The 13,594-nt window shown below is 51.9% G+C and overlaps 1 protein-coding gene across 1 annotated transcript; it reads left to right on the top strand.

Annotated features, from left to right (window-relative positions):
- Window positions 1-1,053, top strand: LOC145389459 (uncharacterized). Its single transcript, XM_080264755.1, has one exon. It carries the CDS (start codon window positions 1-3, stop codon window positions 1,051-1,053), a length of 1,053 nt encoding a protein of 350 aa, XP_080120881.1.
- Window positions 1,054-13,594: the final 12,541 nt, after the last annotated feature.

The raw sequence follows: 13,594 nt of genomic DNA, 5'->3' as shown, positions 1-13,594 counted from the left end.
ATGTCACAGGCCCACGACACGACTGTCATCAATTACAGCCCGCAGCCTCCATGGAGTCCGCCTCTACTCAAGCTCATTCTCAGACATACACTACCCAAAAGTCAAACACCAACCTCATTGTTGCGCCAAGAGGGCCTCCAACAAATTGCTGCCCTCACAGCCCCAGAGTCCATCACCTACTACACTGACGGTTCGGTTGCATCAATCAAAGCCGGAGCAGCCTTCGTGTGCGGGAGCCGATCAGTCGGCTTTCGAGTCACAGACGGTGCCTCCACCCTTCAGGCTGAACTGGCAGCTATCTCAGCTGCCCTCTATGACGCACTGGAACACAGTCCAACAGCTCCCACTATCATCCATACAGACTCGGCTTCGGCCATTCACACCCTTCGCCAAAACGATCATAAAGACAACATTCACCTATTAAACAACATTCTCTCCACCACCCAAGCTATCCGCAATGCTGGGGGATCTGTTACCATCAATTGGATCCCTAGTCATGTAGGCATTGCAGGCAACGAAAAGGCGGACCGCATAGCAAATCAAGCCCTAGAAAACCCCAACATTGACTTTGCAATCTCAACGAGCCTACGCCAAGTCAAGCATGCCATTAAGACCAGGGCAGCCATATTAAATAAAGCAGACCACCGCCTATACGTTGAACTGGGTTCCCCCTCGGCTAGATGGTACTCACTTGCCACTCGCTATAAATCACTGCCCATCACTGCTAGATCCAACCTTACAATGCTTAATCGTATACACCGCCTTCGTCTGGGCTATAAGTGTTACAGTGAAATGGTTCAAGATGTCAACGCCCCCGAATCTGAATGTGAACACTGCCACGAGGCTCCACTCTACCCCCTCCTGCACTATCTGCTCAGATGCCCAGCCACATCCCACATCAGGAAACGACCTCTTCCTAATCCAGACACTCCCAGAAATCACGAAGCAGCCAGACCCATCAACTCTCTACGTCATGCTGCAGCATACGTTGTAGCCACGGCCCCACTCTCAGCCCTGACTGAGGCGGTGCGCTCTGCACCTCCTCCCACCTAACGAGCATATCGATGATATGCAAGAGTGTCTGTGTGTGTGAGTGTCCCTGTACGAGTGTGTTGTGAGTGCGTGTGCATATGCATATATATATATACACATGTGTGTATATATGTGCATATATAGTTTTTTTTATAGTCAAGAGACTGCTCCCGCAGTCTTCATCACTTCCTTATCTATGCTTACATCACTGACTGGGCTAACATATGGCCCGGCCCCTTCCATTTAAACGAAGGGGAAATCTTAAACAACAACAACAACAGCGGGTGACCCATCCTGCTCTTCAGTTCTGGCCCAGCTCTCGTAGCGTGAACATCTCTTCCCCAGATCCTGAACAGTGGCTAGAACTCTCCCTAGACTTTTACAGTCTGTTTTTCTCTCTCGTTTACGAGATCCGGTGCTTTTCACCAGTCTTGTGTGCTCTTGTGTTTTTTTTGTGTTATCAGCTGTTTTTCCGGCTGCCACTTAGAGTCCCTGCCGTAGTACGACGCCGAACCCTGAAGGGATACCGTAGGGTATTTCCATGAAGGGGGGCCTTAGAGGCCTGGTTATAGGAGGCGGCAAGGGTAGGCTTTCTGTTAGGGCTAGGGTTAGGTAAGTCCCTCACGGGGCAGTGTTGGGGTACTCTCGCGGCGCCCTTTAGAGGGCGGGGAGTTTAGGCCCCCGGCACTGTAGGGAACCGCCGGATTAGCAGCTGATAATTTATTTATTTTCTTGTTTCTTTCGTTGCTCTTTTAAGGTATATACATTGGTTCATGCTCATATATTCGTGTATATTTTAGGTATACATGTGTGTATGAGTATGTACATGTGTGTATGCTAGGAAGAGGAATGGAATAACATTTAAATAAATAAATACTCCAGTACATATATATATATATCTTACAGATACATATATATATATGAGCCATTTTTTTTTTTTTTTTTTTTTTTTTTTTTTTTTTTTTTTTACCATGAGTGCGCCGGATCCTGCACTTGATCCTGACCCAAGTGGTGACTCGAGTTCACCTCCAGCACCTACAGGCACCAAGCCTAAGTCCCACTGCAAAAGGCCACGACTAACAGGGCCAGAATATGGTGCTGACGATCTCTTCCTGCATATGGATACTGAAGATGACTCTCCCACTGACTCAGACCTCTCCAGCAAGGACGCCAAGTCAACTCCTCCTGACACCTTAACTTCCAAAACAGATGCTACCCAGGCCCCTGCCACCACGACCACAGATACGATGACTGATGATGACGGCTTCACAGTGGTACAGAGAAAGAAAAATAGTAAAAGACTTACCAACCTTGCTGATGAGCCAGCCACATCCTCCTGCAATACAGACCGCCACTCCACACCCACGAACACACGTTCATCTTCCCAGCACATTCCTCAGCCTCCTAACACTACCAGTACACCCCCTCTTCCCCCCTCCAAGCCTCCTGCGTTCCTAATCACCAACAATGATGCCTTCCCCACCCCTTATGACACTGTGATCGCCTTGGAGACAGAGATGCCTCATCTCAAATTTAAATTGGAGGCAACACGGAACCAAAACACGATTCTGGTTCCTCTCGATAAAGACACCTTTTGTGCCTTAGACTCTCTCACCTCTGTGGCAGGCAAACCCATCAGCCTGAAAAAACTTGACCCTAACCTGTCCACCAGAAAAGTTATCCTCCAAAATTACCCGACAAATTTTCCCCTGCAAGCCATAAAAAACAATATCCAAGTGGAGGAAGCCACGAGATGCGAGGTAGGGGGAGCCCCCACCAGGCAGGTGCTAGTCACCCTCAGAGGCCCCATCCCAACAGCACTCGACCTACAGTCATGGGGCACCTACACTATCCGCCCATACACCCCAGAACCTCTCAGGTGCTTCAATTGCCAGCGCTACGGGCACCACCAGTCACGATGCACTCGCCCCCAACCTGCGCTGTGTGCAGCGGTCGTCATGCCACAGAGGAGTGCATCACCAAGTTAAAGGCCAAGCAGCCGGTTCAGCCAAAATGCCCCAACTGCCAGCTCCCTCACCATGCCTGGAACAAACTATGCCCAGCTCGCAAAGACCTAGTGCAGAAGGGCATAGTGAGAGAGCACCGTTGGCTCCAGGCAAGGACCACAGTGACACCAGCACCACCAGGGACCTTCACATGGGGACAACAACGCACACCACAGTCCACAATACGGCAACCACCGGCCCCAGAAGAGTTCCCCCTCTACCTCCAAGCAAACAGACACCTCCAGCAGTTCCACCACCTCCATCCAGACCCACTCCCACTGCCACATCACACACCACAGCACAACCGCCTCCACCAACACGTCCGACAGTCAACACCATCTCGACTCAAACAGTGCCAGATGCCGCCACGCAAACTCCACCAGCTCCCATACTACCTCCAGGATATGTCATTCTGAACAGGGACCAACTGGCCTGCTTTGCTCAGCAAATAGCCGACCATATCACCACATGGATGGGAAAGGAGCTAGGCATGCCTATCCCCAGCCCAGAGGGAATTCACTCGTTCGTACACAAATCCCTGGACCGGTTTGCACACAGCCCACAGCCAACACAAACAGAGATGCCACCGCCACCCACAACCCCTCCCACAGCTCCTACTCACACACAACACAGCAAACAGAAGGGAAAAGAGGAACGTCAGAGCCGCTCACGTTCACGCAAACAGTCTCAAGACCGCCTACGAACCCCTCACCAACAGTCACGCAGCCATGCCAACACCACAGACATACAGCAAGACACAGCACACCAGCTGTCACCAGCACCACCACACACGGACACCAACACACACAGGAGGAGATCACGATCCCCCATCCCAACGCACACAGACATGGACGACTAACACACACATTTCCTCACAGACAACACACACACACACAAGCACTCCACATTTTACAGTGGAACGTCTATGGGATTACTCCCAAACGCCTCCTACTAGAAGAGGCAGCCCATAGAGACCATTTAGACGTCCTCCTCCTCCAAGAAACACTCCTAAAACCAAACAGGCAACTCCAATTGCGAGGCTTCACCACCTTCCTCCTCCCCAGCACTCCAGGCGGCCCCAGAGGCTGTGCCATACTCGTTCGGAGCCATATTCCTGCCACAGCTATTGATCCGCCACCAGACTGTGGCGAAGGTGTTGAGGTACAAGGAGTTGACATAACCCTGGCAGATGGTCACCTACAATTATACAATATTTACCGTCACCCTACAGCTGACATTAACCTTGGGGAGGTTGCCACTCTCTCCACCACCAACCAGCTCTTCATTGGTGGTGATCTAAATGCCCATCATCCCAGCTTAGGCTCTAGATCCCCCACGAATGCTGCTGGATGCCATGTCTCTGCACTACTGGAGGAGGTGCCAGAGCTCATACTCCTTAATGACCCAGCCACCCCAACACACGTCCGTGGAGGCAGACTAGACCTCTCTTTTGTGTCTTCCGGCCTAGCCCCCCTCACTACCTGGAGGCTCCATCCCACCCTTACGTCAGACCACCATGCTATCCTAACCACCATCAAGGTTGCCCCACTCCCCACGCCTACTGGGCCGCCACCACGATGGAATACTAAGAGGGCAGACTGGCCTAAATTCACTACCACACTGGAAGAGACAGCAGCATTTAACGCTCCAGTTAATCTGGAGGAACATGCCACCCTCCTCACAGATGCCTTCAGTGCAGCAGCAGGCTCCACCATCCCAAAAACCGCTCCCCCAAAGGCTTACCATACCGACCATTGGTTTTACTGTGATAGGGTAAAGGAACTAAACAGACGCCTTAATAGAGCTAAAAAGATCCATCGAGCCAACCCCACAGCTAACAGCCTCGCCTACCTCCAGGCTGTCATCAGGCATTCTACAGGGGAAAAATCCGACATTAAGGAGCGAAAGTGGCTGGAGTGGTGTCAGTCCCTTGGGGCTCAATCACGACTGGGGAGTATTTGGAAAAAATTAAGAGCCATTTCCAATCCTCAGCCACCTCGTCCCCCGTCTCACCCCGACCCACAGGGAGAGGCTGAAAGGCTGGCAGCAACATTCGCCCAGAGGACCTCACCCACACAGCTTCCCGAAGACACCAGAAGCAAACAAGAAGCCCTACACCAAACCAGGACGGATCTGATCAACATCTGCAAGGCCACCCCATCTGCCTCTGATCATATATTCACTACACACGAGCTTGATCAAGCCTTGAAAACAAGCACCGACACTGCCCCGGGCCCAGATGGTATCACCTATTCCATGCTCAACCATGCTGGGCCCACAGCAAGATCCGCCTTTCTTGATCTACTAAACCACTCCTGGTCCATGGGGAAACTCCCTGAGCAATGGAAGACTGCCACCATTCACCCCATCCCCAAACCGCCTGTTCCCAGATCCTTTAGACCTATCTCCCTTCTCAGTTGCTTGAGTAAAACTGCCGAGAGGATGGTGCTCAGGCGCCTCAGCTGGATTCTGCCCTCACCCCACAGCCACATCTTTGCTTACACCAGAGGTAGGGGGACGGCTGAGTGCCTGAGCTCCTTCCTCTCGGAGTTACGTGGAGGAAAAGGCCTGGCCATTTTCATTGACTTAGAAAAGGCTTTCGAGCTGGCATGCCCGGAGGCCATCCTGGCAAGCAGGGGAGTCAAGGGACGCCTCCTGTGCTGGCTCGAGAATTTCTTTCAGGGCCGACGGGCAGCGGTACAATTTCAGGGACACACCTCATCAGAGCACTGTCACATAAACGGAACCCGCAGGGCAGCATTCTCAGCCCCACGCTTTTCAACGCCCTCATCAACTGCCTCCTACAGGTGGACCTCGGCCCTGGAGCCCGCCTCCTCTGTTATGCTGATGATATAACACTGGTTGTCCATGGAGGCCCATACCATGCAAAAGCCCAAAGGGCTCTAACAAAACTCCACCTCAAGTGTACTGAGCTGGGACTCAAAATCAACCCGACTAAGACCAAGGCTCTTCCCTTCCTCATAAACCCCCCTAAAGATACTCTTCACCTCGGCCACACAGCCATTGACTATGTTACCACCCACAAGTACTTGGGAGTCATCTTCGACTCCAAACTTTCATTCCGGTCGGAGGTTAACCACCTCCGAGAACGAACTAAACTCCGCCTTAATGCCCTGCGATCCTTGGCAGGAAAGGGAAAGGGAGCCTCGTACAGAGTCCTCCGTTTATTTTACATCCAAGCCATACGAGCAATAGTGGACTATGCGGCGCCAGTACTTCCATCCCTCAATGAACCTCAATTAGCCAAACTGGAAGTTATCCAGAACAATGCCATGCGTATCATGACTGGTTCACCCATGTGGACTAGACTGTGCAATCTCCGCATAGAATGCGATCTTGAATCCCTACACCTTCGCATACAAGCAAGGGTGGCGGGCCTGGCAGCCAAACTAATTCACAATGCTTCCTCCCTCCCCCTCCTGCCACGGCTTACAGCGGCAGCCAGCCTTCATCCAGACCTCCTAACAGACAGCTGGGTTCATAATATAGCTCAAGCAATCCACACCTATGAGCTAGATGACTTCATGTCACAGGCCCACGACACGACTGTCATCAATTACAGCCCGCAGCCTCCATGGAGTCCGCCTCTACTCAAGCTCATTCTCAGACATACACTACCCAAAAGTCAAACACCAACCTCATTGTTGCGCCAAGAGGGCCTCCAACAAATTGCTGCCCTCACAGCCCCAGAGTCCATCACCTACTACACTGACGGTTCGGTTGCATCAATCAAAGCCGGAGCAGCCTTCGTGTGCGGGAGCCGATCAGTCGGCTTTCGAGTCACAGACGGTGCCTCCACCCTTCAGGGCTGAACTGGCAGCTATCTCAGCTGCCCTCTATGACGCACTGGAACACAGTCCAACAGCTCCCACTATCATCCATACAGACTCGGCTTCGGCCATTCACACCCTTCGCCAAAACGATCATAAAGACAACATTCACCTATTAAACAACATTCTCTCCACCACCCAAGCTATCCGCAATGCTGGGGGATCTGTTACCATCAATTGGATCCCTAGTCATGTAGGCATTGCAGGCAACGAAAAGGCGGACCGCATAGCAAATCAAGCCCTAGAAAACCCCAACATTGACTTTGCAATCTCAACGAGCCTACGCCAAGTCAAGCATGCCATTAAGACCAGGGCAGCCATATTAAATAAAGCAGACCACCGCCTATACGTTGAACTGGGTTCCCCCTCGGCTAGATGGTACTCACTTGCCACTCGCTATAAATCACTGCCCATCACTGCTAGATCCAACCTTACAATGCTTAATCGTATACACCGCCTTCGTCTGGGCTATAAGTGTTACAGTGAAATGGTTCAAGATGTCAACGCCCGAATCTGAATGTGAACACTGCCACGAGGCTCCACTCTACCCCCTCCTGCACTATCTGCTCAGATGCCCAGCCACATCCCACATCAGGAAACGACCTCTTCCTAATCCAGACACTCCCAGAAATCACGAAGCAGCCAGACCCATCAACTCTCTACGTCATGCTGCAGCATACGTTGTAGCCACGGCCCCACTCTCAGCCCTGACTGAGGCGGTGCGCTCTGCACCTCCTCCCACCTAACGAGCATATCGATGATATGCAAGAGTGTCTGTGTGTGTGAGTGTCCCTGTACGAGTGTGTTGTGAGTGCGTGTGCATATGCATATATATATATACACATGTGTGTATATATGTGCATATATAGTTTTTTTTATAGTCAAGAGACTGCTCCCGCAGTCTTCATCACTTCCTTATCTATGCTTACATCACTGACTGGGCTAACATATGGCCCGGCCCCTTCCATTTAAACGAAGGGGAAATCTTAAACAACAACAACAACAACAGCGGGTGACCCATCCTGCTCTTCAGTTCTGGCCCAGTTCTCGTAGCGTGAACATCTCTTCCCCAGATCCTGAACAGTGGCTAGAAATCTCCCTAGACTTTTACAGTCTGTTTTTCTCTCGTTTACGAGATCCGGTGCTTTTCACCAGTCTTGTGTGCTCTTGTGTTTTTTTTGTGTTATCAGCTGTTTTTCCGGCTGCCACTTAGAGTCCCTGCCGTAGTACGACGCCGAACCCTGAAGGGATACCGTAGGGTATTTCCATGAAGGGGGGCCTTAGAGGCCTGGTTATAGGAGGCGGCAAGGGTAGGCTTTCTGTTAGGGCTAGGGTTAGGTAAGTCCCTCACGGGGCAGTGTTGGGGTACTCTCGCGGCGCCCTTTAGAGGGCGGGGAGTTTAGGCCCCCGGCACTGTAGGGAACCGCCGGATTAGCAGCTGATAATTTATTTATTTTCTTGTTTCTTTCGTTGCTCTTTTAAGGTATATACATTGGTTCATGCTCATATATTCGTGTATATTTTAGGTATACATGTGTGTATGAGTATGTACATGTGTGTATGCTAGGAAGAGGAATGGAATAACATTTAAATAAATAAATACTCCAGTACATATATATATATATCTTACAGATACATATATATATATGAGCCTTTTTTTTTTTTTTTTTTTTTTTTTTTTTTTTTTACCATGAGTGCGCCGGATCCTGCACTTGATCCTGACCCAAGTGGTGACTCGAGTTCACCTCCAGCACCTACAGGCACCAAGCCTAAGTCCCACTGCAAAAGGCCACGACTAACAGGGCCAGAATATGGTGCTGACGATCTCTTCCTGCATATGGATACTGAAGATGACTCTCCCACTGACTCAGACCTCTCCAGCAAGGACGCCAAGTCAACTCCTCCTGACACCTTAACTTCCAAAACAGATGCTACCCAGGCCCCTGCCACCACGACCACAGATACGATGACTGATGATGACGGCTTCACAGTGGTACAGAGAAAGAAAAATAGTAAAAGACTTACCAACCTTGCTGATGAGCCAGCCACATCCTCCTGCAATACAGACCGCCACTCCACACCCACGAACACACGTTCATCTTCCCAGCACATTCCTCAGCCTCCTAACACTACCAGTACACCCCCTCTTCCCCCTCCAAGCCTCCTGCGTTCCTAATCACCAACAATGATGCCTTCCCCACCCCTTATGACACTGTGATCGCCTTGGAGACAGAGATGCCTCATCTCAAATTTAAATTGGAGGCAACACGGAACCAAAACACGATTCTGGTTCCTCTCGATAAAGACACCTTTTGTGCCTTAGACTCTCTCACCTCTGTGGCAGGCAAACCCATCAGCCTGAAAAACTTGACCCTAACCTGTCCACCAGAAAAGTTATCCTCCAAAATTACCCGACAAATTTTCCCCTGCAAGCCATAAAAAACAATATCCAAGTGGAGGAAGCCACGAGATGCGAGGTAGGGGAGCCCCCACCAGGCAGGTGCTAGTCACCCTCAGAGGCCCCATCCCAACAGCACTCGACCTACAGTCATGGGGCACCTACACTATCCGCCCATACACCCCAGAACCTCTCAGGTGCTTCAATTGCCAGCGCTACGGGCACCACCAGTCACGATGCACTCGCCCCCCAACATGCGCTGTGTGCAGCGGTCGTCATGCCACAGAGGAGTGCATCACCAAGTTAAAGGCCAAGCAGCCGGTTCAGCCAAAATGCCCCAACTGCCAGCTCCCTCACCATGCCTGGAACAAACTATGCCCAGCTCGCAAAGACCTAGTGCAGAAGGGCATAGTGAGAGAGCACCGTTGGCTCCAGGCAAGGACCACAGTGACACCAGCACCACCAGGGACCTTCACATGGGGACAACAACGCACACCACAGTCCACAATACGGCAACCACCGGCCCCAGAAGAGTTCCCCCCTCTACCTCCAAGCAAACAGACACCTCCAGCAGTTCCACCACCTCCATCCAGACCCACTCCCACTGCCACATCACACACCACAGCACAACCGCCTCCACCAACACGTCCGACAGTCAACACCATCTCGACTCAAACAGTGCCAGATGCCGCCACGCAAACTCCACCAGCTCCCATACTACCTCCAGGATATGTCATTCTGAACAGGGACCAACTGGCCTGCTTTGCTCAGCAAATAGCCGACCATATCACCACATGGATGGGAAAGGAGCTAGGCATGCCTATCCCCAGCCCAGAGGGAATTCACTCGTTCGTACACAAATCCCTGGACCGGTTTGCACACAGCCCACAGCCAACACAAACAGAGATGCCACCGCCACCCACAACCCCTCCCACAGCTCCTACTCACACACAACACAGCAAACAGAAGGGAAAAGAGGAACGTCAGAGCCGCTCACGTTCACGCAAACAGTCTCAAGACCGCCTACGAACCCCTCACCAACAGTCACGCAGCCATGCCAACACCACAGACATACAGCAAGACACAGCACACCAGCTGTCACCAGCACCACCACACACGGACACCAACACACACAGGAGGAGATCACGATCCCCCATCCCAACGCACACAGACATGGACGACTAACACACACATTTCCTCACAGACAACACACACACACACAAGCACTCCACATTTTACAGTGGAACGTCTATGGGATTACTCCCAAACGCCTCCTACTAGAAGAGGCAGCCCATAGAGACCATTTAGACGTCCTCCTCCTCCAAGAAACACTCCTAAAACCAAACAGGCAACTCCAATTGCGAGGCTTCACCACCTTCCTCCTCCCCAGCACTCCAGGCGGCCCCAGAGGCTGTGCCATACTCGTTCGGAGCCATATTCCTGCCACAGCTATTGATCCGCCACCAGACTGTGGCGAAGGTGTTGAGGTACAAGGAGTTGACATAACCCTGGCAGATGGTCACCTACAATTATACAATATTTACCGTCACCCTACAGCTGACATTAACCTTGGGGAGGTTGCCACTCTCTCCACCACCAACCAGCTCTTCATTGGTGGCGATCTAAATGCCCATCATCCCAGCTTAGGCTCTAGATCCCCCACGAATGCTGCTGGATGCCATGTCTCTGCACTACTGGAGGAGGTGCCAGAGCTCATACTCCTTAATGACCCAGCCACCCCAACACACGTCCGTGGAGGCAGACTAGACCTCTCTTTTGTGTCTTCCGGCCTAGCCCCCTCACTACCTGGAGGCTCCATCCCACCCTTACGTCAGACCACCATGCTATCCTAACCACCATCAAGGTTGCCCCACTCCCCACGCCTACTGGGCCGCCACCACGATGGAATACTAAGAGGGCAGACTGGCCTAAATTCACTACCACACTGGAAGAGACAGCAGCATTTAACGCTCCAGTTAATCTGGAGGAACATGCCACCCTCCTCACAGATGCCTTCAGTGCAGCAGCAGGCTCCACCATCCCAAAAACCGCTCCCCCAAAGGCTTACCATACCGACCATTGGTTTTACTGTGATAGGGTAAAGGAACTAAACAGACGCCTTAATAGAGCTAAAAAGATCCATCGAGCCAACCCCACAGCTAACAGCCTCGCCTACCTCCAGGCTGTCATCAGGCATTCTACAGGGGAAAAATCCGACATTAAGGAGCGAAAGTGGCTGGAGTGGTGTCAGTCCCTTGGGGCTCAATCACGACTGGGGAGTATTTGGAAAAAATTAAGAGCCATTTCCAATCCTCAGCCACCTCGTCCCCCGTCTCACCCCGACCCACAGGGAGAGGCTGAAAGGCTGGCAGCAACATTCGCCCAGAGGACCTCACCCACACAGCTTCCCGAAGACACCAGAAGCAAACAAGAAGCCCTACACCAAACCAGGACGGATCTGATCAACATCTGCAAGGCCACCCCATCTGCCTCTGATCATATATTCACTACACACGAGCTTGATCAAGCCTTGAAAACAAGCACCGACACTGCCCCGGGCCCAGATGGTATCACCTATTCCATGCTCAACCATGCTGGGCCCACAGCAAGATCCGCCTTTCTTGATCTACTAAACCACTCCTGGTCCATGGGGAAACTCCCTGAGCAATGGAAGACTGCCACCATTCACCCCATCCCCAAACCGCCTGTTCCCAGATCCTTTAGACCTATCTCCCTTCTCAGTTGCTTGAGTAAAACTGCCGAGAGGATGGTGCTCAGGCGCCTCAGCTGGATTCTGCCCTCACCCCACAGCCACATCTTTGCTTACACCAGAGGTAGGGGGACGGCTGAGTGCCTGAGCTCCTTCCTCTCGGAGTTACGTGGAGGAAAAGGCCTGGCCATTTTCATTGACTTAGAAAAGGCTTTCGAGCTGGCATGCCCGGAGGCCATCCTGGCAACCCTGGCAAGCAGGGGAGTCAAGGGACGCCTCCTGTGCTGGCTCGAGAATTTCTTTCAGGGCCGACGGGCAGCGGTACAATTTCAGGGACACACCTCATCAGAGCACTGTCACATAAACGGAACCCCGCAGGGCAGCATTCTCAGCCCCACGCTTTTCAACGCCCTCATCAACTGCCTCCTACAGGTGGACCTCGGCCCTGGAGCCCGCCTCCTCTGTTATGCTGATGATATAACACTGGTTGTCCATGGAGGCCCATACCATGCAAAAGCCCAAAGGGCTCTAACAAAACTCCACCTCAAGTGTACTGAGCTGGGACTCAAAATCAACCCGACTAAGACCAAGGCTCTTCCCTTCCTCATAAACCCCCCTAAAGATACTCTTCACCTCGGCCACACAGCCATTGACTATGTTACCACCCACAAGTACTTGGGAGTCATCTTCGACTCCAAACTTTCATTCCGGTCGGAGGTTAACCACCTCCGAGAACGAACTAAACTCCGCCTTAATGCCCTGCGATCCTTGGCAGGAAAGGGAAAGGGAGCCTCGTACAGAGTCCTCCGTTTATTTTACATCCAAGCCATACGAGCAATAGTGGACTATGCGGCGCCAGTACTTCCATCCCTCAATGAACCTCAATTAGCCAAACTGGAAGTTATCCAGAACAATGCCATGCGTATCATGACTGGTTCACCCATGTGGACTAGACTGTGCAATCTCCGCATAGAATGCGATCTTGAATCCCTACACCTTCGCATACAAGCAAGGGTGGCGGGCCTGGCAGCCAAACTAATTCACAATGCTTCCTCCCTCCCCCTCCTGCCACGGCTTACAGCGGCAGCCAGCCTTCATCCAGACCTCCTAACAGACAGCTGGGTTCATAATATAGCTCAAGCAATCCACACCTATGAGCTAGATGACTTCATGTCACAGGCCCACGACACGACTGTCATCAATTACAGCCCGCAGCCTCCATGGAGTCCGCCTCTACTCAAGCTCATTCTCAGACATACACTACCCAAAAGTCAAACACCAACCTCATTGTTGCGCCAAGAGGGCCTCCAACAAATTGCTGCCCTCACAGCCCCAGAGTCCATCACCTACTACACTGACGGTTCGGTTGCATCAATCAAAGCCGGAGCAGCCTTCGTGTGCGGGAGCCGATCAGTCGGCTTTCGAGTCACAGACGGTGCCTCCACCCTTCAGGCTGAACTGGCAGCTATCTCAGCTGCCCTCTATGACGCACTGGAACACAGTCCAACAGCTCCCACTATCATCCATACAGACTCGGCTTCGGCCATTCACACCCTTCGCCAAAACGATCATAAAGACAACATTCACCTATTAAACA

Source organism: Coenobita brevimanus, chromosome 117, assembly GCF_032717465.1.
Source record: "Coenobita brevimanus isolate Jiangsu-jjx chromosome 117, ASM3271746v2, whole genome shotgun sequence".
Lineage (NCBI taxonomy): Eukaryota > Metazoa > Arthropoda > Malacostraca > Decapoda > Coenobitidae > Coenobita > Coenobita brevimanus.
The sequence above is the reverse complement of the archived record's forward strand: the minus strand, read 5'-3'. Positions and strand labels throughout refer to the sequence as shown.